The sequence below is a fragment of the Meleagris gallopavo genome, chromosome 1 (genome assembly GCF_000146605.3).
Source record: "Meleagris gallopavo isolate NT-WF06-2002-E0010 breed Aviagen turkey brand Nicholas breeding stock chromosome 1, Turkey_5.1, whole genome shotgun sequence".
NCBI lineage: Eukaryota > Metazoa > Chordata > Aves > Galliformes > Phasianidae > Meleagris > Meleagris gallopavo.
The window spans coordinates 70512985-70538761 of record NC_015011.2 but is presented as its reverse complement, the minus strand read 5'-3'; the positions used below and the strand labels follow the sequence as shown (position 1 = coordinate 70538761).

General features: G+C 35.7%; 1 protein-coding gene across 1 annotated transcript; it reads left to right on the top strand.

The window, feature by feature from the left end:
* Positions 1-428: 428 nt before the first annotated feature.
* On the top strand, positions 429-24475 carry LOC100542049 (structural maintenance of chromosomes protein 1B). The gene is made up of 18 exons (XM_019617299.2): positions 429-848; positions 2080-2287; positions 5564-5749; positions 8170-8349; positions 9362-9508; positions 10105-10242; positions 10701-10817; positions 12451-12557; positions 13239-13380; positions 14904-15049; positions 16214-16367; positions 17685-17780; positions 18735-18891; positions 19641-19795; positions 20580-20731; positions 20965-21034; positions 23873-23983; positions 24251-24475. The coding sequence occupies exons 2-18, from the start codon at positions 2114-2116 to the stop codon at positions 24350-24352; spliced, it is 2334 nt and encodes a 777-aa protein (XP_019472844.1). The 5' UTR covers positions 429-848; positions 2080-2113; the 3' UTR covers positions 24353-24475.
* Positions 24476-25777: the final 1302 nt, after the last annotated feature.

Genomic DNA, 25777 nt, shown 5'->3' with positions numbered 1-25777 from the left:
TTGTGCAGCCTGCTGTAGGGGGACCTGCTTTGTAGGGGGGTTGGACTCAATGATCTCTAGAGGTCCCTTCCAGTCCCTACAGTTCTGTGATTCTGGGAAACACAGATATCAGATCATTAGTGTACATTGCTAGAAAATCTATCTTTGCAAGACAAATGATTGAAAGAGACCAATATATTTAAAACTGTAGATGATAGAGATATGTAAGATATTTTGAAAGGAAACAGTAGGTCTCGAGGATTTCAGAAGGTATGACTTAATAAAATACTTAGGTAACTTTGTGTTTTTCTTTTACTTGCTGTAGTTTATGGATTTTCGTTCAGTTTAGGTAACTGAAAAGACTTATTTGTTGCTGGTTTGGTTATGCTAATACAATGATTTTAGGTAAGAATCTCCATGTCAACTTCACGTATTGTTTTTAGGATAAAGCTTTTATTAACCTTTTGAAAAGAAAAGAATCTTTTTTGCTTTAAAAGCTGCAATTCACTAACACTGTGTTTAAAATTGTTTCATTTGATATGAGGCTTTCTCTGAACTGTTGCTGAACACAAAAACTATGGTAGCGTCCTTTGTAAGATGAAATTATTTTGTTGTTCATGGTGTACCTTATCTACTGATGAGAAGTATATTGTTTCTTCAGCATGTGATACCTGAAAGGAAGAATAGGTAACGGTTTAATACTTAAACTGAATTAAGAGCTTTGTGTCTTGTTGGAAAAAAAAATAGTATTTGTTTTTATAACACAATCTGTTTGTGATTGCCTAGGAAACCATTGTACAGACTGTGGAACAGATAGAAGAATATAAAAAACGAGTAGAGAAGTTGGAAGAATATACCAAAAAATGCACGTATGTTTAAAAATGAAAATTCATTCTTTTATATTATGTATTTTCAGGGTTTGTGATTTTTTTTTTTTGCTGTGATGTTAATATTTTAGTTACTTCAGTTGTGTATTATGATGAATTACGCGTATTGGAATTATGATGACTCATCTGTTGTTTGAAACAGTTTTATACTTGCTTCTGTTTTTTTGTGGATGTGTAGATTATGTTACTGTGGGTAGGGGTTGGGGTTATTAATGGACAAATTCTGAGTGAGAGTATAGAGCAGTTCTGTAGTGTCTGCTTTAGAAACAAGTTAATATCAACCTTGTGCATTAAAAGCTTATGTCAGTTGTCCCTTTGTTTCCTGTGTTGTTTTCATTCTTTGTGAAATAGAGTATGCAAGCTGTACATTGAGCAGTTTGATCCAGCTTTTGTGTTAGCCCTGTGTTCTGCAAGAAGTTGGGGTAGATTGCTCTCAACTTACCTTCTTCTGTGCATCTGCAACGTGTGCTTTGGCTTAGCGATGCTGTCTGCGTACTGAAAAAAGTTCTGCCATGGACAGAGAGCAGCCAATCCATTGTGACCATGATGCAAAAAATTATTTTAATCAAGTAGTTAATAGTAGAGTCTTTGAAAGGGTGCAGTGTCATTATACTTATGAGTGAGAATTTTCAGGTTTTTTTAGTTTTACAGTATCAGACCTTTTATTAGTAGCAGGTAAAATAGTGTATTTTAATATACACACAGCCATATATTCTCACTTGAAATTAATTTTGAAACCTTGAAAGATGCGTATGCTGTGGAGTGCAACTCAGTAAGTGACTTGTTTCATGAGGGCTGCTCCAAAAGTGGTGCCTGCTATTTTACTATGTTGGCCCACAACATCAGAGGCAGATGCTGGTAGAATGGCAACAGTGGTTGAACCTTCTGCCAATGTACTGTTACATTTTGTTGCTGTGCAACAGATGGCAGTAGAGGGGCATGCTGACAAAACAACATCTGACACAGACGTGTATGAAACTAAGGTGTGGAGTTGGAATTCCTTCATGCTGAAAAAATTGCACCCATTGACATTCACTGATGTTTGTGCAATGTTTATGGAGACCAAACAGTGGATGCTAGCACTGTGAAGGTATGGGTGGTGCATTTCACCACTAATTTTTTTTATAACCTGTGAACGACTTTAATTTTATAAGCTGAAAGCTTGTATAATTGTAAAAGTAAATTGCTTTACTGTTTTTGCTTCTGTTCAAAGCGAGTCACTGACAGAAGAAAAAAAGAAGGAGGAAATGCTAGTTAAAGAAATGGAGAATTCAACAACACGAATAGCTGAAGTGAACGAAGAATTGAACAAAATAGTTGGTGAACTACAGAATGCCAGAATTGATTACCATGAGGGAAAGCGTCAGCAGATGAGAGCAGAGATTGTTGAAAGCCTTAAAAGACTGTATCCAGATTCTGTGGTAATTGAATGACCTCATTTAAATGCCTTATTTCAGTATTACAAACTGAGAGCTCTGCTTTAGCGTGAATAAGCAGCTAGAGTGAATTGGACTGTCCTGTATGATATTTTCAGCTTAAGCGCCCTTTGCAAAATATAATGATTGAATCATTTGTGTTGGAATGAGCTTTATAAGGTCATCTAGTCCTCCTTCCCTGCAGGGACATCTATGGCCACATCAGGTTGCTTAGATCCCAGTCCAGCCTGACCATGAATGTTTCCAGGGATAGGATCACCACTTCTCTGGACGACCTGTGCCAGTGCTTTGCTACTCTTATCATAAAAAACTATTTTCTTTTATCCAATTTAAATCTTCCCTCTTTAGGTTTGAAATTGTTTTCCCTTTTCCTATCAGAACAAACCCTGCTAAAGTGTGTGCCCCTCTTCAGACACTGAAAGGCTGCTAGAAACTAGGAGCATGCAGACTATTGCTTACATCCAAAAATAATTTTGATTTTGTGTGCTTTTTATGGAGTGTGATTTATTTAGTTTTTGGGTTTGTTTTCTTCTATCTATTTCAAAACATGTTTTTAACGTGCTTATTTTGAACAAATCAATGGGAAAGTTAGCTGTAAGACCACTTATCCCAAAAAGAATACTCAGGAACATGAGATTTTCCCACATGGTTTGTCTTTGCTTAGCATGTACCATATTTTACTGAAATTACTCTTAAGTACTGTCTGTTTTGTGGATAGTGATACTGCATTTTCTTAAGACCTCAAAATATTTACCAAGATTGTTTTATGACTTAATATTTAAACCATTTTATAGACACTTTTAAACATACTCCTTCTGATATTACTACTTGGGAGTTGTTTCCAGCTCTTTAATACATCTAATCAGTTGTATCTCCAGGTATATCTTTGTGTATATGTCCTCATTCATTCTTGTTTGAGACATACAGCCTAGGGATACTGTTTTGAAAATAATGCTTGTAAGGTGACATCTGTGGTTCTTACGTTAGCATAAAAACATAAAATATTGTGTTTTGCTTCTCTGTCTTAGTCAGAACCTTCTCAAACTGTGGTGTCTGTTTTTTGAAGAGAGAAAGAAATTTGGTTTCTGATTCTGCTTCACAGGTTTTTCAGTTCGTATTCATAAGATATTAAAAAACAATAATAATCAAAGGCATGATTGCATGTATGTTTTTGCTAGCTTTTTGTGTTGAAACCCTACATGAGAATTGGACTGTGTTTTGCTGGCTTAGAGGAGATCAGATGTTGTGGATGCTCTCAATCTATTTGCAGCTCCTGAAAGGAAATGAATAGCTTCAAACAAATGAAAGGTGGATGAGTTGAAACACCAGCATGTAAGGTAGCAGCATTGCTTTTGAGCTGCTTCTTACATTCTGATGTAAGATTACTGAATACAGTCCAAATTAAAGTCATGATCCTTTCATCCTGAGACATTTTATCTTCTTATAATCCACTAAGTCAGAAGTGGGGGAAGTTTTAGTGTCAGTTGAATTCATAAGTAGAAAGTAGTGATGGCTTACTGCTTCTAAATGCTTAGATCTAAAAGTTTCTATACTTCTATTCAAAGATACTTTTAATAGTTGGTGAACATTTGTGGTACTGAAATAGCCATGCAACAGTGTGAGTCCTGCTGTGTGAGTGCCTTTTCATTGATCTGACTGATTAACAAAATGAATATCACAGCTTATTACAGTTTTATTTTTAATCATTCCTGCATTGCTGGATTGGAAATATTAGTATTTTTTTGAAGATTTGGTTGGACTGCCCATATTTATTTCCATAACAGTATGGCATTCCACCTGCAGTTATAATGATCAGGATATGTATTAGTGCATAGCTTCAATCTTTCAGAGAGAGGTCACCTGTATCTAAAGTTTCAGAATTAGAAAAAACAACCTCTAGGGAGTACATAGAGCAAATAAATTAAGTTGTTCTAGGATCATATTATGGGCAGAAGCTATTGTTGAATGATAGTGAAAGTGAATATATTTGTAAAACTTGAAAGAATACTTCTGGATTGTAATTTTTTTTGTGGTAGGTATTTGTTTATTGCATCTGATAGTTTAGTTTGCTTTTGTCTGCAGCAAATAATCAGTGATTACTGAGATTTAGATTTACTGTTACTCTGCAGAATTAATATGCACATGGAATTAATTTTGCCTATGGAGGTCGTGTCTTAGTATGAGGCAAAATAGTCTTATTTGAATTGTTCAGTACAAGAAAAGCAGATTGAACTGGTTTCATGCTACTCATAGATGCAGATACTTCTTTTTTCAGTTAAAACTGCAGTAGTAAGCAATAGTGCCTTTCTTGTTGTCATTTTCCAGTGAACTGCTCTAATTAGATAGCTTGCTCTGAAAATAATGCCTCCTATTTATTTCCATAGAACTTACAACAGATATGAAGAGCATGGTAATATTATTTGATAGAACAAATTCTCAGGTACAGTAATTAGTTTTCAACGTAGTCACCACCATTATCTGATTCTCTTGAATGAGCTGATAGAGACACTCTTCATTTCATGGTGTGACACCTGTGCAGAGATATCCAGGATGTGACTTCCCTTTCGTGTCGCTGTTACCACTGCTGAAACAAGCCACACACTTGCCTCACTGTGCTCACATCCACTGTTTGGTCTCCATAAACATTCAGCAAACGTTAATGAATGTCAGTGTTGCAACTTTTTCCACATGCAGGCATTCAGCAACACACTTTTGCTTCATGTGCACTTCCACGTCAAACACTGTTTTGTCAGACTGCCCCTTTGCTGCCACCTGTCACGCAACAACAAAATGTAATGGAATATTGATAGGAAGGTTCAACCTTTACCGCCAGCATCCATCCTGATATTGTGGGCTAATGTAATAAAATAGGAGGCATTACTTTTGGAGCAGCCCTTGTATTTAGGACCATATAGTCACAGTCAAAGGTCTTATATACTAGGTAGTTTCACTTCTGCAAAGAAAGATGCTTAGCAAGTTTTACTATTGTCATTATATCATATTTCTAAAAGTATTTGCTAATAATTCCAAGTAAGACAATAACAGTCACCTTAGATAAAAATTAAATCTGTTCAGATTTTGAAAGCATACTTTAGTGTTTGATCTGGTGATTGCTGCAATTTCTATTTTTGTCATACGCCCATTGTAAGAAGGCATAGATGTAACACATTTTACTTCTGCTACTTCAAAATACTGCATGCAGAAATACTTCTTGATATCTGTAATTAAGTTTTTATTTCTCTCTGTATATTTTATTTTCAGTTTGGAAGATTGCTTGACCTGTGCCATCCTATTCATAAGAAATATCAGCTTGCTGTTACCAAAGTATTCAGCAAATATGTGACTGCTATTGTTGTTGCCACGGAAAAAACAGCAAGAGATTGCATTCAGTTCCTAAAACAAGAGCGAGCTGAACCTGAAACTTTCCTTGCTTTGGATTACCTTGAGGCAAGTATATTTTTCTTGTCATCAGCAAGTTAATACACTTTAAATCTTAATGCTGGCTCATTAAATAGGCTTACGTGTTAAGGGAAAGCAAACACGATAGCTCGAAAAATGTCGTGCTATCTTCTGCCTATATATTTAGATGTTTTATGCCTGTGGAAATAGTATCACAAACCAGTTAAGTTTGGATGTCATCTTGTACAACCACCCTGCTCAAACAAGGCCAACTACATCAGGTTGCTCAAGTGATTTCTGGAAATCTGCAAGGATGGTGATTCCATGGTTTCTCTGGGCAGTCTGGTTCATTGCTCAGTCACCCACGCAGTAAAGAAACGCTTCCTCATGTTCAGATGAAATCTCCCGTATTCCAGTTTGTGCTTACTGCCTCTTGTTTTGTTGCTTGGCACCAAAAAAATAAAGCATGATTCTGTAGTCTTTATACCTTCCCTTCAGATACATGTACATGCAAGCAAGATCCTCAAGCTTTCTCTTCTGTATACTAAACAAACCCAGGTGTCTTTCTGTGGGAAGATATTCCAGTCCGTTTAATCATCTTAGCATCCCTTTGTTGTACTTTGTTCAGCAGCTCCTTGTGTCTCTTTTACTGGAGAGCCCAAGCCTGGACAGTTTCCTCCTCAGCAGTGCTGAAGAGAGGGGGAAGGATCACCTGCCTCAGCCTGCTGGCAACATTGCTTCCAATTCAGCCTACAATGCTTTTAACCTTCCTCTCTCCAAGGGCACATTACTGACTTATGTTCAACTTTGTGTCTACCAAGACACTGGTTCTTTTCTGCCAGACTGCTTTTCTGGTTGTCAGCCCACAGAGTGTACTGGAGTATGGGGTAATTCCTCACCAGGGACAGGACTTTGTACTTACATTTGTTGAATTTTAAGAAGTTCCTCACTGACCAGCTCTCCAGCCTGTCTAGGTCCATCTGGAGGGATGCACGACCATCTGGCCTGCCAGCTATTCCTCCAAGTTCTGTGCCATCTGCAAAGTGGCTGAAGGTGCCCTTGTCCCCATCATTCTGATCATCAATGAAGATGTTCAGCAGGACGGGACCCAGTATTGACTCCTGGGATACAGGAGTCCAGGTCTCGCTGAATGGCAGCACAGCCTTCAGGCGTGTCAGCCAATCCTCCCAACTTCGTATCATCAGCAAACTTGCTGAGGGTGGCCACTATCCCCTCATCAAGGTCATTGATGAAGATGTTGAACAAGACCGGAACCAGCACAGACCCCTGGGGGACACCACTGGTAATTTTGACATCCCTTGCCAGATTCAATTCCATTTGTACTTTGCCTTCTTTAACAGCATATCTGCATGCTTGTCCAGTGCCTCTTTTCCTGCCAGATTATCCTTCCAGCTTCCACCACGTGTATGCTTCCTTCTTCTCATTATTATTATTATTAGTTTTTAATTTTTTTTCTTTTTACCAATAATAATTTATTCTTCCATGACATTTTTGCTTGACTTACTGCTTGTTGGTATGGACCACTCTTAGGGGAGAGATCTTTGAATATGAACTAGCATTCTTGGGCGGCCACTCTTCAATTCAGAACCTTGTCCCTTGGGACTTTTCCACACAGATCCTTGAAGGGTCCAAAATAGCTTTGTTGAAGTCCAGCATTATGATCTTGCTTTTTGCCCTACTCTATTCACTCAGGTTCCTTAGCTATTCTACCTCATTCTTGATCATTGCAGCCAAGGTTGCCTTCTATCTGCAGGTCACCAACAAACCTCTCCTTGTTGGTGAGAATGAGGTCCAGCAGAGCTCCTCTCCTCTTAGACTCCTCCCTCACTTTGTGTGAAGAAGTTGTCAGTGATCTTCAGGAGCCTCCTGAATTACTCATGTCCTCTTCTGTTCTTCCTTGAGCAGATAACAGCCTTAATCCACTTTGTCTTCATGGTGAAGTGTCCTTTTGCAGACACCCACTACCGTGTAACACGTACTTTTTTTTTTCCATGTCCTTTCCAAAACTATCTCTTATTTCACTCATCTCCAAGCAGAGCTCTGTCAATGCAGCTGTTTCCTGCATACAGGGCAGCTCCAGCTCATGTTCTCAAACTGGCCTTCCTCAAAAGATTGTGTTTCCATTGCAGCACTCTAATCATGTGAGCCATTGCAATATGTCTACATGATCCCAAGATTGTTGCCCTGCAACTGCATACAGATCTCTTAAACTCATCTTGTTTATTTCTCATGCTGCCTGTCTTAGTGTATGTGCACTTCATGTACAGTAAGAGACATAAATTCCAGGACTGGTATTGCACACAAAACATGAAAAACAGGTGTTTCTAGTCTTGTAGCACTTGATACCTATTCTGTTGATTTGTACGTCTTGTTTCCAGACCGTTGAGTTTTTGTATATGGTTTGCTATTACAGCTTGAATTTTAAACAGTGCATATTTGCTTTAAAGGTCAAGCCCATCAATGAGAGGTTAAGAGAGATAAAAGGAGCTAAAATGATTGTGGATGTTGTGCAGACTCCATTTGCTCCATTGAAAAAAGTGATTCAGTTTGTGAGTGGGAATGGCTTGGTCTGTGAAACGGTTAAAGAAGCAAGACAAATAGCATTTGATGGACCAGTGAGATTGAAGGTAAGAAGATGAATTTGGTTGTACGTGTTATGCATTTGATGCCATTTAAATAATATTTCTATGAGCATCCCACAAACTACTGCGTAAAAACACAAAAATGATACCTTGCTGTTCAAACTCCTCCTACATAAGCCACCAGATATTTCACATGCTTACATTTTCCTCTGTATGGTACATATAAATGATTTCCTGGGAAAAGGAAATAAATTAGAAAAGATTATGTTAGTGTCCAGGCATACTTCTTGACATGGTCCTCTACTTGTGAAAGGAAGGATGAGGAAAAAGGAATAATCACATTGTTAAAACTATCCAATTTAAAAATAAAACATCAGCTTTCTAGCTTTTCCATGAAGAAGTGCTTTCAAAAGTTATTTTAATAATCTCTATTTTTTTTAGACAGTTGCAGATGTAGACTGTAAATGGATGAGGCAGCTTCTTTCTCCTTTCGTACCATTCTTTCAGCCATCTTTCTACTTCTGTCGTTGTCTGTAGAGCACTTTTACGCACTTACTAAACCTTTTAAAAATGGTGGTTGAAACAGTTCTAAGTTGAAGATGAATGTGAAGTCATGTTTTCTTGAAATTAGGTTAACTCCCCAAATCTCCACTTTCTTTACTAAAATTTACGTTTTGTTTTTACAGATGAGCTGTTTGTTTTTCCAGCTGCCTAGATTTCCTCCTCTCCATTATCACCTTGCTTGTTTTGCTTTTCTGACCTGGCTATAACCTTCATTGCCAATGTACACAAATCTCTCATTAATTTCCCAAATGCAAGGAAATTTCATTTCCCTTTTTGATCTGTTGTAATAATACTAAAACGTGACTTGTGCCAAGAAACAGCAGGCTTTTTTTGTGTATTTCATGTTAACATATTTTGGAACAGGGTAGAAGTACGTAGTCCCAACTAACATGCATTTGTCACTTGCTTAACCACCATATTTTGGTGCTCTATTTCATGGGATATTTTGACTGGTTTGTATAAAGAAGAATTTTAATTTAATTTTTACTTGCAGACAGTGTCACTTGATGGAACATTATTTCTGAAATCTGGAGTGATTTCTGGAGGATCTAGTGATTTGAGAGTTAAAGCTAGATGCTGGGATGATAAAGAAATAAATAAAATGAAAGAAAGAAGAGATACATTGATTACCGAGTTGAAGGTAGGCCTCTTAAAAAAGTGCTTAACTGCAAAAGGCAGTAAGGTGCATTTACTTTAACTTAGCTGTGGGAGAGAGATAAAGATGAGTCTCAAAACTTCTGGAAGCAGCAAAGAGAAGAGAGTAGTTGTTTATACTCTTTTAGTTTTTAGTAAGTTACTATAGGTCCCTGCGTTTGGCTCGTGGGTTGGTTCACATGTATAGAGGTGGAGAACCAGTCAAACATAATATATAGTACTCCAGGGGAAAGGAATTGTGTTCCCAAAGACTTTTAGCAAAAAAGTCAATACATTCTGCCCACATGAAAATGTTTGCACAGAACCAAAACCTGTCAATGTAAAATTTGCCATACATCTAGTAATCTCAGACTGCGTGAGAAGAGAGTAGAAATTTGTATGTGTATGCTTTTTTCTGACAAATAAATCTTTGTAGAATGACTCTTGAATATGACCAGTGCTATCAGCATTTTCCTTCAGCATGGCCTTTCTCATTGAGGTTGGCTTGAATAGCGCATGGAATTTGAAAAACAAGGAGTTTCCAAATAAGTAAAGCTTTGCTTTAAATGTTTTTTCTTTGTTCCCACTCTAATATTTTTCTAGGACTTAATGAAGATAAAACGCAAGGAGACTGATTTGAAACAGTTGCAAGCTCAATGCCATGGAACTCAGACAAGACTTAAATATTCACAGAGTGAACTAGATCTTATTAAAAAGAAACATCTTCCTAATCTCTATATGGTGTAGTACTAAGACTTTATAATTTTCATGCTTAATCACTGTATTTTTATTTTACCTGAGCTGTAATTACCAGTGAAGTAAATACGAATTCCTTATAGAGGCTTTTTACTTTGTTTTACATACAGCAATTATGACTAAAGAATTAGTAAAACATATATTTTTTTAGTCAAAAAACAATTGAAATGATTTTTTTAAAAATTAGTTCTAAAATTAATTTGAATTTCTGCTGAGCTTGGTCTATCACTTAGTAATCTTCAAACCTCTGTAATTCAAACTGTGCTTATAAATTATGCCTATGTTACTTGTTTTACTATTGCAGGCGAATCTGCAATGTGTGGGTAAATAACATTTAGTATTTTTAATTGGAAAAACAGTTAACCTGATTCAGAAATGTGTTAGTTTCTAGAAAGCTGACCATCTTGTTAAGAAAAGTTACTATTTTTTTCCCTTCTATCTAGGAAAAGTCAAAGCTGGAAAGTGAACTAGTAAATACTGAGTCTCAGCATGATATGATAAAGGAAGGAATAGTACAAAGAAAATTAAAACTAGAAGAATTTCAGAAGCAGATTAATGAGGTAGGTCCTTCTATTCTTGTCAGGACAGAAACAGGCTGCCCTGAGAAGTTATGGATGCCCCATTCCTGGAGGCATTCAAGGTCAGCATGGGTGAGGCTCTGGGCAGTTTGTCTAGTGGCAGTGCTGCCTGTAGCAGGGAGTTTTGAGCTTAATGATCTTTGATCCCTTCCAATCTAAGCAATTCTATGCTTCTCTGCCGAGTAACTTCTACATGAAAGCCTGATCTTTTCACTTTTTGTCAGCAACAGGAAAAGTTTTCTAAGATGTTACACGATGTAAATCTTAGATTTCCAGACTGTCTTTTCTGAGACTGTTCTGCCACCTCATAACCCAGTTCCCATCATTCTCTTCAGACAGTCCCCAGAACAGTTCATACAGACAGCTGACATTCAAAAGTTCTGTTACTATGAAAGACTGAAGGAATTCAGTGAGGTGAATAATATTAAAGCCTAATCTGACAACAAAGGTGGTTTCATACTGTGTTCTACTAGAATTCTGGCAAATCTGTACCTTCTTAGAAAAAATACGTCATTCCCTCCTTTTTGGAATCCACCCTTCTCATTCCTTTTGCCAAACACTAGGGAATCTGGTAGAGACTGCTGAAGAGTGATGCTGCTGTTTTAACAGGAAAATTCAAAGCCCTGCGCCTAAATACTTAGGTAAATGTAGATCTGTAGACCATTTATAACCACTGCCTGGAGTTATTTGAGGTGTATAGTAATTCAGACTGATGAGAGGCTCAGAGTCAAGGAACTTTCTTGAATTACTCTAGGAGTGAAATTTTGTATGTGAAGAGAAACCAGAAGTACTATGCATTGTCTGTCTTGCTTGTGGTACAGGTGTGGGGGAGTGCAGGTGTGAGTCATCTGCAGGCACTGAGAAAGTCATTAGTATTTTGGCCATAAGAATCCTATATCCAGGTAATTTTGCTTGTAGTGGGGGGAAACAAAAAACAACAGCAAAACAAAAAAGGCTGGCCATCAGTTTCCTAAGAATAGTATAACTTGATTGAATATAACATTTGATATCAGGTTAAACAAGCCTACAGACCAACCAAAATAATATATACGAACTTGGTTTTTGCCTTTGAAGTTGTCTTATGTTTTGTTCAGTCCATTGCCATTACTGTTAACTGTACACTGTATAGTTAGGAAATCAGACATTGTTGCGTTCTTTTTTTACTTTTATTTTTTTGCTGTGGCTCTGTTGTAAATGAGATGTAGCAATTAATATTTATGGCTCTTCTTTGAAAGGATTAAAATGAATGCAGCTACATCAAGAAGCTTAATGAAGCTCATTAGTGTCTACTGTTTCTCTTCTTAAGGTGAATGGGAACCGCAGACAAAACTGGGGAGGCTGCTTATACTGTAATAATTTTAATTGTCTTTATAATGACCAGGTGCTGGCAGGAAGAGTTTAGATGAAAGTTACATTTTGCATATCATACACATTGTATTTGGCATTTGTGCTGAAGCTTTTATTTGAAAATGTCAAGTACAGGTTCTTTCTCCTTACTGAGCTTGTTTCCTGTGAAAGCCTAACCTGTAACACGAGATGATCATCTAAGCATTTTAATTCTGTGATTTGCAAAATAGCATAAGCATTTCTCTGTTCCTTTTCCATTTATTCAAAGGCGGAAGATGCTGTTTTCCAGGAATTCTGTGAAGAAATTGGCATTGAAAATATACGTGTGTATGAACAAGAACATGTGAGAAGACAAGAAGAGATTGATAAGAGAAGGTGGTATTTGTAATTAAAATGTGAAAACAGTGTAGTGTATGAGATTGGGCACGCTAGTAGTTGAGTAACTCTGTCATACCATAAAAACCAAAAAAATGGAAAATGTTATATTACCATTGCAATAATTAGTTAGCAGTTGCACAGCTGTGTTTTGGATTTATTAGACAGTACAGCCAGTGACATTTTGCAACAAACTTGAAGATAAAAATGTGTTATTTTGGTTGTACTGTTGTAGAAAAATAAAGTAAATAATAGTTTTCTTAAATTCACATGAGAAGTGGCAGTTCAGGATGATATGAAGGCTTTCTCATGGTCATAAAGGATGACTGACTGTAAGATGCAGTGATTTGGTACAGAAATGTACTACTAAGGAAAATGGCATCTTAATTTTCTCAGACACCTTCAGCTGACAAGTGCATGTCACAGTAAAACAAATATTTGACCACTTTGTATCTTTCATAACATATGCGTTGAAGAATTACTACTGTATTTTTTTAAGTTCCAGTATATGCGTAGGATTTGGTATAGTGGAATCAATGATGGAAATATATGTAAGTTCATGTGATCTAGTAAGAAAAAGAGAGAGAGAGAGAGAAGTTGAAAATCTATCTACTAATAACATCAAGTCATGGTTACTAGCCTACTTCTAAGTGTTGGCTTGAAATGCTGTTCTTTCACCAGGTTGGAGTTTGAAAATCAGAAGACACGACTAAGTGTTCAGCTGGAATATAATCGTGAGCATCTACAGAAACTAACAGAAACTGTCAGCAAGTTAAGAGATACTATTAATAAAGATGAATCTGAGATAACTGGACTACAGAAGGTAACTAACATACATATAGAAAATACCTGGGGCTGAAAGGAAGGACTGCATTCAGTCGCACATAGTTAATTCTGTAGAGAAATTCTAATGCTTAATTCATTGTTGATGGTGTAAGTATAGGAAAAAAAGATGTGCATGTCATTCTTTTAAACTCAGAGTAACTTGTGTAAGGATACTTAATTACTAAAAATAAACTTATTAAAAGTAAAACTGGAATCACTGTACAGAGTTGTGTTTAGTGTATATAAAAAGGCAGCATGTGACTACAGATAAAACTGTGGAACTGGGACTCACTAGAAGATTTTATGTGAAGCAGTAAATAATGTGTGCTTTCATTTTTAAGGTGCTTCATAAATACTAATAGGCATAAAATAACCAAGTTTGGAAACTAAATACAGATTTTTAATTGAAATATTATGCAGAGACTCTTTCTTCATAGTGTTTTTGATTTGTTTTTTAATTCAGCAAGATCCTGTTGACTGTGGAATAAAAATACACATTCATAATTAATTTTCAAAGTATTTATGTTGTTTGTTAAATAAACTGTGCTTCTGGTGCACTAGAAAGTGATGGAGAAAAGATGCGGTGCAGTGCTTTGTTTGAAAAGTAAAACTGCTCCAAAGCAGGCAAAGAAGCCACGTGCATCGTTTGACATCTGTATTCTAGTAGCATATAAAGAAACAAGCATACTTAGTAAGTATGAAGATGTGTATATCTGATTCTGAGAAAAAACAACAGTGTGACTCAGGCCTGCACAAAAACTTGACTTGATGCCTGTATGTAATTCTTTTGAAATACAACTTAGAGCTCTAAGTTCTGATATTTTTGTCCTAGAGAAGGACTGCGTGTATTAAATTGTGAAGGTATTTTTGTCTGATACTGTAACAGCAATAAATCTTAATTAAATTTCCATAATGCTGATCTCTTAAGGACTCTGCCTTCCTGCATGTTGTATTAGGTTGACTATATTTCTACACCTCAGTTTTAACAATTTAGCAATGGTATGACTTACACAGGGGTAAACTCATGTAAAGTCCTTCCACTTGTATTTTGTTCTTTGCAGAGATTCGTTGTTCTCTGCAGATTACCTTAGGATTTATCTTTATTGAACAATACTTTTTGCACGATTTCAGGTTATGTGAGGTGATGTTAAATATTTTGTACAAGTACAGCAGATGGGAACATTTTTTGGAGGCTACTGGAATAACCGAGGAAAAGAGAGTAGGCTACAGATTGTAGGAGTTCTAGGATCCCTGCCTTGTTTGATGGTGTTACAGTCTGGTGCAGTCACAAAACTGGAGCTGGCCATGCCTATGTATAAAAAACAACTGGATTTTCTAACATATCATACAGGCCTTTTTCACAGCGCTCTTCAGACTTTATGCTGCAGCACATTTGAAAGTATTGTAACAGGTTTAAACTTCAACTCTCATGTAACTCTTTGTATGTTAAAGATCCTTTGTTCAAAGGTTTAAATCAATCTTTCATTTTAAAAAATATTAAATATTAATATTTCTATGCAGGATGAGGAAAAGCGTCTAAAAAAGGTGAAAGAAATTGAGGAGGAGGAGCAGCATCTTAAAGATAGATTAAGTGTTCAGAAATCTGAGATTATAAAAACCCAAAGTGAAGCAGAGGAGTTGAGAAAAACGTTTTTAACTCTTAATAGGTAATTATTACACTCTTGGGAAAAATGATTCATGTAATAATCTTTAGAAGAGTTCTAGCGACGAGATGTTTGAATTCCTTATGTTCTGTTGTCTTGTGAAAAATGATTAGAGACATGGTAACTTGCTTTTACAATATGCATTAGTTAAAAAGAGCTTCTAATTTGATACTTGGTTCCAGAACGTAATTTGAATGAGAATATTTATGAAACCATTCCGTAATAAGATACGCTGTTCTATGTAGTTGAGCTGTTTAGTATTCTTGTGATTTCTAATAAATATGTATTGATTTCTGATAAGTACATATTAGCTTACAACTTGATCTCAGGGGAGCATGTTAAAAGATGTTGAATATTTCTGGAAGTGTTTCACTGCACACATTGTTTGCTGGTTGTTTCATATTTTCATCTGAGTTTATTTAATGAGTGGTTTGTTTTTTTCTGATTCCTTCAAGTGTTGGGCATCTTACACTAACATTAATTTAGGGTCAGTGTTTTGTTCTTACCCTTCTTTTAAATCAACTGCTTTAGAGACAATTTACAGTTCAATTTACTGCTGTATCTTATTCAGGAGTTCTTTTGATGTTTGAAAAAAAAAATTATATGTTGGCACAAACTTTCAGAATTCAAAATGAGCCCTTAATTTACATGCCTAATAATGCATTTTATAGTATTTAAGATTAAGAACAGCGCAAGACTGTTTTGTCTCTGCCTCATTAAATAACTTAATGCTATCAAAAGAATGTGTTGCAAGTGGAGTAATGATAAAAAAAAAACTTGATTACAGCTTGAGAAGTATCAAATCTGTATATATGTTAAGCGGAGCAGAACAGAACATGGTTATTAATTATTATAGTTGGAAAGGATGCTATAGTGTGAACTTGGAATATGTAGGGATTATATCCTTGCTACTAGCACTTGCATTGTAATAGAGTGTAGAGTTAGTACAATACAACAGAGCTTTATTTTGCATGCTAGAATAATGCATGGTTCCCATGTCAAACTCAGTGATTTCAGGGCATGAAGGGCGTGGAAAAAAATTAGTGCTATTTGCATTATACTTTAATGAAGATTACAGAGATAGTGGTCTTCGTGCTGTATGACTATAGATATTATTGGCAGTGATGCTGCTGCTCTTCAGTGTATTTTTGCCTTTTGTGTACGTAGAGAAGCTGCAAAATTACAAAAGGAAGCTGCAGCTATAGAAGCTTCTCTGGAAGATAAAAGATTAAGAAGACATAATATGCTTCTAGAATGCAAGGTGCAGGACTTGAAAATACGTCTCCTGTCTGGATCGTTAAATGACATCAGTGAAGTAGAGGTACTTTATATAAGTAAAAATAGATGGCATGTAGGAGTCATTATTTAGCCTTCCATTTAATTATATTCTTTTCTCTACAGGGCTAATTGTCTTAAATAATAATGATAAATTAATTGGTTTTGTGTGATCAAGCCTCATCCATTCAGGAGAACTATTTTGTTTATTTTTTAAGACAGAGATGTTGTTTGCAGTTGTTTTTGCATATGCTTATGATGTATTCCTGGTCAATATGTAAAATCATCACTGGGGTACAAAATGGCATGAAGGAGTGTTCTAGATACGTGTGTATAAGAGGGCACAGGGGATCAAGTCAATCATAAACAAATATAGCATGTCTGTGGGTTGAGATAATATTTGGTGAATTACCTACTCATAATATAAATATGGTCTAAAATCCCTTTGACTTCAGTATATGTAGATATTCACAGAAATAAAAAACAGGCTAAAATAGAAATATTCCTGCTATGAGGGAATTGAACATTACTACTTTTCTCAATCTTCCCTCTTTCAGCAACAGTATCTTTTGTGCGATAAATTATTCTTTGTCCCTTTTTGTGAAAGAAAAGAAGTTATTTACTTTGAAGTATTTGTGCCTACAAAGTTGGAAGGAATCTTGTTGAATCCACTCCTTAGAAAAGTGCTTTCACTGGAGGATAGGTCTAAATAGGTATGAGTTTGTAGGCAGCTCAGCTATTGGTGTATGAATAAGGAAGAAAAAATTAAGGAAGTTGGCAATTGGAATAACAAATTTGATTCCTAGATAACAGTACTGAAAAGACAGAAATATTTGGTTCTAAGAAGCTTGGTAGGAAAAGACTGACGATGAAGGCAGCATGGCATGTGTTTCATTTAAAGACCAGTAGCTGTTTGGAATTCAGGCTCACAGTGTCCAGAAGGTACTCTGCTTATGTCAAACAGAAATGAAGTTCATTTTTTTCAAGCTGGCTGAATAAAAGATGCACCTTGACTTACACACTTCAGTGTGTAGAATGAAAGAAGAATGAATTACCATCAGGAGAGAACAGTATACTTCCATTATGCATATTATTCTATAAACATATTTCAGATAAATTACTGCTGCTTTCATAGTAGCTTTAAAGTGAAATTGGCAGATGTTTTTGTCTTCATATAAAGATGCATTTATATTCTTAGAATTATAGGATCTGTTAGCTCAATTTTGGACGGGGGTCAAGCAGTGGAAGTAGTTTACCTCATACCCTGTTACCACTGTGTCTTCTTTTTCTGTCTTTTCAATGTATTGTTTAAATGATTTACAAATCTTGTATTTCTGAAATGGAATGTCCATTTTGCCTATAGGTAGGAACTGAAACAGAAGACACTCAGATTACAGGTATCTATGAAAGGGAAGAGGCAATTAAAATAGACTACAATAGCCTACCTAAAGAACTGAAGGTAATCTCATTTTAAATAAACACAGATTGAGTTTATTTTTTATTTAAAATATTTCATTTCTTGAAATTATTTGTTTATTCCTCACTCTAGCCTACAAATGGAACATCTTAAAAACACCAGCAAGCTGAAATATTTGTGTGCGTTTATTTTGGTTTTGCAATTGTATGTGACACAAATATATGAAGTTATTAGATAGGTCAGCTATCTTTTCTGTTACATTTAACTAAAAGTTTACCTAAACCGTAAGAAGAGCATGGAAATACTGTAAATATAATTCTGACTTTTTTTTTTTTTTCCTCCTTCTTCTTTACCTTCTGCCTTCAAGTTCTACCACAAAAGTTTATAACACATAACACTAGAAACTAGGGATTGTCTACTGGAAGTGGTGGGAGGGAATGTATCATTTTCTTTCCCATTGTATTTTCAGAAACTGAGTCTTAGAACTCTGTGATTCCATTAGAATCATGTTTTCTTAGCACATTTGTATGTGCGTAAATACTTCTTTTTAACCATCATAGCTAAAATGAATTATTGATGTTAGGTACAGAGCAAGGAGGAATTTGAACTTTTCTCAAAAAAAAGTCTTCAGTAAACCACAATGAAATATTTACTTTGCAAATAAAGGAATGAAGACAGCTGAGCTTTCTCCTGTGTTGTAACTTTTGATGGATATCTAGGCTGAAGAGACTTTTTTTATTGTCAAAGAATTTGTAAAATCCAATACTTGGGACCTAGTAGATTGATTCTGTGAACTAAGACTCTGGATAGGGAATATTAGATGTTGGGTTTTTTTTAGTTTTGTTTCTAGATAGAACTATCAGATGAGTGGAATGCTTATCCAGAAACCATGACTACTTGTTTTATACATGGAAATGTCTTAGCCTAAAAGCAAATCTTACGATCTGAAGTTTGTTTTGTTTTGTTTTTCTCTGTTGTTGTTGTTTATTTCTTTAGGATCTAGAGTCTGATAAAGAGATAGAGGCTCATCTGAACCAGATTCAGCAGGAAATAAAATCTAAAGAGAGTATCTTAATGAAGACAGCTGTTCCAAACCTGAGAGCAGTAGAGAAATTACAAATAGCTCGGACCAAGTTCCAGGAATCAATGGAAGGTAACACTGAGTCTTCCTTATTGTTTCTTTAATGGCCTTGAAAGTTCTTGCCCTAATTAAAATTCCTTTTTATGGGGTTGGTCCTGCTACTTTTGCTACTTTCAGGTATTAAGGTATTTCTTGTGCTTAAGTGTTTATCCTCAGTTTGTCTTTTAACTTTATTTAAATAATTTATTGACATACACTCTGCAGTATTTCATTGAAACACAGTTGAAATGATTAGAAAGAATCACTTTGTAGAAGTGGTTACAAGTAATTTCTTGACCAAATGACATTGTGAAATATTTTCTTAAAAGGACTGACCTTAATTATAAAATCATTTTAATTTTTCTTAATTAAAAGGTTGTCCAGAATCTCAGACATAAGCATTACTGTAAAATTACCGATGTCCTCAAAGAGCATTGCAGACATTGAAATACTACCAAACTGAAGGAGTTCTGAATCTGTAACCAGTAAACGCTTGTGCTGCTTAAGGCCACGCTGCCTAGAGAAACAATTAGAAAGAAAAACTTCATTGCTTCAGAGCAGTATGGCATAGAGTATACTGAATATATGTAACTTTCTTATTTTGGAGGCCACCAATTAAAATTAGGGAGGAAACTCATAATGTTGGTATGTTGTCTGTTTGTGTGTTAGAATTGTTTCTGTAGTATTTTCCTTGATGCTTGCTGTGGGACACAGTACACTTATTTCTTCTGTATATTTTCTTGGAGATTTATTATGAAATAATTTTAGAATTTTTTTCATAGCTTTTGAGACCAGCAGAAAGGAGGCCAGAGTATCCAAGCAAGAATTTGAAGAGGTGAAAAAAAAGAGATACGAACTTTTTAGCCAGTGCTTTGAGCATGCGTCCATAGTTATTGATCAGGTCTACAAGAAACTTTGCAGAAACAATAGTGCTCAGGTGTGTCATGTTCTCTGGTACTTGGCTTAAAATGCCTCCATGAGGCTTTGCTATGCAGAATAAGAAAACTTAATCTGCACACTGTGTCTGTTGTACTTCAAAAGAAACTTCTGCCTAAGAAATTGTACACATACACAGGTTTGCTGCTGGCTTCTCCACTAGTTCTCTTCCATTACTTTTCTGTAGAGAAAGAAATGCCATTCTTTTCATAATGATGACCAAGGAATGTATGAGCAACATACAAGGAGCTACAAGATTATTTTTGCTAGCAGTGATTTGCTAAGTGTCCATATATGTGGAAAAAAATCCATTTGAGATATTTGCAGTGGCATAGAACTAGAAATTGCTTTGCAAGATACTTGACATGTATACAGCCTGAATAGCAATGAAGGGCATTTTCTCAGTGGAGAAAAAGAGGAAAACATGCATTAGTTCCAAAAAAACAAAGGTGCTGCAAAGACTGTATCTTATTTGCATGGCTGTTTATCACAGAAGTTGCTTTAAATCAGTGCAAGTGTAGCATTGTGGTTTTTGAAAGTTTGTAAGAATATGTGGAGCCATTTCCAAAATGGTTTTGTTAATTAGCCTTCTTCATCATTCAAGAGGAATATTCACTGGGAAGTTTAATAGTGTTAATCTTCCGAAGCGATAAGAAGCTTCATCCTACAAGTGAAGTTGATTTATCAGCTTCAAGCATAGCTCAGTCAGTATTTAAGTCTAAAAAATGCACATTGCAACAATTTTATAAGTGTCATTATTAATATTGAGATGTATGCATTTCCAGGCATTCCTTAGTCCTGAGAATCCTGAGGAGCCTTACCTGGAAGGCATAGGCTTCAATTGTGTGGCACCTGGAAAGCGCTTTATGCCAATGGACAGTTTGTCAGGAGGAGAAAAAACTGTGGCCGCTCTGGCTCTTATATTTGCTGTACACAGGTAAAATATTTTGGTATTATACAAGTATTTGGCTGTACAAATGATAGGAAGAATGCATACTTAAACATGTTAAAAATCTGCTAGTACTGTATCTTAATATTTACAAAAGTCTTTCGTTCTTTACCTGTCGTTACTCATTATCAGAATAATTTTTTTGGTAGTATGACTCAAAGTCATTAGAACACTTATCAATATATTTGCATTTAAATGCAAAACACTATTTTCTTCTACAGTTTTCGGCCTGCACCATTTTTCATTTTAGATGAGATAGATGCTGCCCTGGATAACACAAACATTGATAAAGTAAGTTGGTCTCTCTTACCTTGTCTTTTTAATCTACATATAATGGTATCTTTTGCAGGAGGATGGCTACTTTTCATTAGATGTCGTAGGGCTAGAGAGATTGCTTACACTGTCTGAACCTGTTTGAAAATAACATTGTGTTTAGAACAGAAATAATGATCGTACATGAGATGTTTGACTAAGGCTAGGTTTTAATTCATAAATCTAACAATGTCTTTTAAGCATTCTTCAGTCTGTGACTTTGAGAAAACAAATCAAGTCTGTAGAAAATGTGCAGCATGAATGTGTGTGGTGCAATCTGACACAAAGGCCGTCTGGGAATTGCTGATTGGGTTTGTTGAGTTGGAATTTTTAAGGACTTTAAATTCCCTTAATTGTAAAAAGCAGAATGGAGTGTATCTAGGTGTTGAAATTCAATTCTTTCTATTACTGGAATATTTTATATTACTGTCCTACTAAATATTTTCATCTCCATTAATACCAATTAGGAGCTGTAACTCCCATTATTTTAGAATTCTTGTTTGACGGAAGAAGCTTCCTGTTGCTCTCTGACTTTATTTTTCCCCTATTGGTAACAGTCACTAGAAAGAAAATTGGAGTAGAATAGAGTAGAATGGAATACAATACACAAATATTGCCAACAGTAGATGTCTTTTAGGGGGGAAAAAGATCTCCACATGTCTACGGACTTCTTACTATGGAATTACTCCTTTCTTGATAAAATAAGGCAAAGGGATATTTCTAACAGTATTAATGGTGATGCCAAGTCTTAGTAAAAACTAATGAATCGGATCTGTTTCATGAGCACAGTTTGTGTTTTTGTTTTTTTTTTAATGAACTGTGTTATGCCAAGTACACTGCAGTTTGCTTTGAAGATACCTCTATAACCAGCAGCTGGGGAAAGATTAATTAGTTTTGCCTGCCAGATAGAGTACCTTCTCGGAGGTTACTGACCCTTTGTAGCTCTATGAGAAAGCCTTTTCCAAAACCAGACTTCCTTAATCATTTGTTGGGGTGCAAGCCCGTGAGGGATACCAATAATCCATTACTTCTGAGACGATACACACTGCATTTAACACAGTCCACCATGTTTCAGCAATACTAGATAAGATGTAATGGAACTGTAACAAAAATAATTAAGTGTTATTAGGCTCTGGCTGTTAATGACACCATTGGAAACAAGACTACAAATAAAGATCACAAAACACCTCTATAATCTACACTTTTTAACAGCATTCTTTTCTAATCATTAGTCTTTCAGGACCACTATGCCTTGTCACACCAGTTGAAGATCTTGTGTTCTGCTTATATGTTGTGTTTTCTGAATGTTCCTCTTAATTCTGGATTCAAATGTGTTACGGCTGATGATGTTGGCCACAGTTACCCACACTGCCTCCACACTCTATTATCTTTCTTTTCAATTATTTATGCATTCTGTGAGCTTCCTGGCTTCTGGTGTATTACCAACTTCCCATACAGGTTATGAATCATGCATTAACGCAGCTGATGACGAGGCACTTCTCTGCAGTTTGCCTCTCCAAGTTGGCATATTCTGATATATGTGATACAGATCTCCACTTTATACCTTGGAATGCACTAAGCAGCATTCCTCTTCAGAATGCTATAGACAGACATGTTTCTAATTGGACAGATTTCTCTTCAGATAAAAAACACGTTCTTAGCCTGTTAAATGTTTTCAAAAGAGCACTAACAGTTGTTAACCAGTTCCTGTCTGCTGCTCCTACAACTAGTTGCACTGAGGCGGGTGGGGATTACTGAAATGGCAGCTCTTTTCACCCCAGCAACATAAAGCAGGCAAGCTGTGACAAAGGCTGAACATTTACATGTGTGGAGCCTGACTGCCTGTGTGATGCAGGAAAAAGGGTAACAAAATACTGGTGCCCTAAAATAAAATCTTTCACTAGCTTGAACATCTGTGTAGGTCTGTGTAGTGTCTTAAATTGCAGAATGAGCAAAATCAACATTGCAGTGATCTGCAAGTAAAACTTATAAGCTTCCCTGATCCCTCGGTCTTTCATAACTCTTTCTTAATCTGTAAGATACAGTTGTTAGCAGCCTGATACTAGAAAGCACCAAACCTTCAGAGGAATTAAATACAGCAAGCAAACAAAACTGATGTATGAAAGTGTTTTATGTTGCTATTACTTTATGGTAGCTAGTTTTTATGCTTAGAACTAAGAAATCTTTTTCTTCATGCTTTTTCAGTTTTGAGATCTGTTTTAGCAAATCCTTAATAATTTATTTGTACCATAAGATGAATGTTAATGATGTAACTCACTAGTGGCTGTTCTTTCATTGGAAAAAATAACTTTAATCACAGATAAAACTACAGACTAACTGTAAAAGTGCTGGGTTTTCTTTATTTAATTTATATTGTGGGATATTGCCTTTTTTCAGTCTCCAGTTTATAGCTGAATATTTTTGTTTTACTTTGGAGATCATTGAGGGGGAAAAAAAAAGTTGCCATCTGTAGTGAACTTAGTATATAACCAGTAACTGCCCTTTTGCATTTTTTTTCCATACTCAGGAATTTCTACCTCCCTTCCAATTGCATTAGTGCCAATGAAAAATATTTTATGTAATGTTCTTCTGTAGCTTTATACAGAGTGAATGATAGTTTTCATATACATTTTCAAAAAGCAGCAAATCTGAGGTGTTTCCATAAGACAATACAATTTATGTCTTAAGATACTTTTTTTTAACAAATGAATTGCTGAATGTAATGTAGTTCAGTTCTTTCCTCATCATTGCTTAATTATAGTAATTACAGCACAGTCTAAGTCTACCAGAACTAACTTATTTGTCTTCATTCCAAAGGTATCAATTTTCATTAGGGAACAGGCACATAAACAGTTTCAAATGATAGTTATTTCTCTAAAGGAAGAGTTTTATTCCAAAGCAGACGCATTGATCGGAGTGTGTCCAGAGGTAACAATTATTACTTATATTTTTGTTAAATAATGCAAACTGATTGTGTTGCAGTACTGATTTACATTTTAAGAATTAATGTAGTGACTCCATGTATTAAATTGTATTGTTGGATTTGAAGTATCTTGTGTTTAGAAATAACTACATGTATTGTCTTGATGGAAAAAATCACTTTGGTAATTCAAGCTCGTTACTCTAAGACTGTCTAAGAGCTTACAAAATGCTTACTTCAGACGTTTTAAATTGTATGATCCTTTCCCTTTTCAGCATGATGACTATGTGTTCAGTCGAGTTCTGACTTTGGATCTTACCCAGTATCCAGAGGATGAAGAAGAAACAGTGAATCACAAACGCAGTTCTTTAGAATAAAACAGGAATGGATTCGGGGTCAGGCAGCAGGTAGAACTGTGTTTACAGCTGACTGTTAAAAATCTAAGTTAGAATGTGGCCATTAGTGGTTAATAGATACTTATTTATCTTAGAAAAAAAAAAGAAAGAAAGAAAAATAGCATTTTCTTCAAGTTTCTGTTTGTTTGTTCTGCTGCCTTAAGATGAATTATAAGCACACTATTATGGAGCATAAGACTTGTTTTTTTATGGGAAGAGATATATTTAGTTGTATCTCCAGTGCATGCTAACACTGGACTGATCTCAAGAGCTTTACAGTCTCTTTTTTTATGATGCAGCTGCCTCTGTTTACATTCAGGGGAGATTATTTGCTTTTTTGAAAAACAAACAAACAAAAACACACAAAACAAAACAAAACAAAAAAAAACCCCAAGATATATGGAATATGGCTGTTGCTTTCTCTGACTTCTGTAATACATCAGTTGTCCACTGTAGTATTATGAAAATAGTCAATTTTACAAAAGCTCACCTCATCTCTCCAGAGGTTTGAAGTACCCTGGAAGAAATTCCCAAGGCATTTTCCCCCACACAAAATGGGAAAGAATAAAACAGGTGTGAGGCAGCTTCCAGACAAGCCTTAGAAAAAGAGTATCTTCTGTTAGTTTGCAGTTGAGAAGACTTAATATGTAGGTGTCCCAGTGCATTCAAGGTGGATGTGCTTCATCTAAGAAGGATAATAAAGTCGGTTACAGAGCATAGTTTGAGATCTAGAATCACTTAATCTGGCCTCTGTTGCACCTTGGTGTTTACTGATGAGCTTTATTTGTCTTGTGCTTGTTCCTGATTATTTCTTGCATTCATATGCCAACTTCCTGAAGTCTACCATGGCTGTTATATACTTAGATCTTGTGATGTGTTGCTAATAACAGTGCTTGTTGCACACAGCAGTTGAGTTTACTACATAAGGAAGGAATGACCTATGCAAACAGTAGATAGTGTTCCTAGGAAGAACGCTCCAATGACATAAATTTGTCCACCCAGCTGTAGACAAAGGTTTATCAAATAGTTACATTGTAGCCCCATTCCATTAAATAAAGTTATTTATTCCTGAATATAATTCATGAGTAAGCTTAATTCCTTTGTATTAATGTATTAGGCATGGCAGTGCTTTTATTGATGTGAATGATGAACAGAAGGAAAGCAGACTCATAATGTTTTTCAGGGATCTCTGATCCATGAGTTATCACACTGTGTTATCAACACGAGTTATCAACACAAACAGAGAAATTTTGCTTTATAGCAGTTTACACAGAACACTTGGTTGAAAGTTTATATGGGCCCATGCAAATACATTGAGAATAATTGACCTGACTATTAAAGACAGAAGAAGGTAGTGAGAACCTCAGCCTTTTCCTTGTTCTTAGTGATAATGTTTCCCCTTGTTTA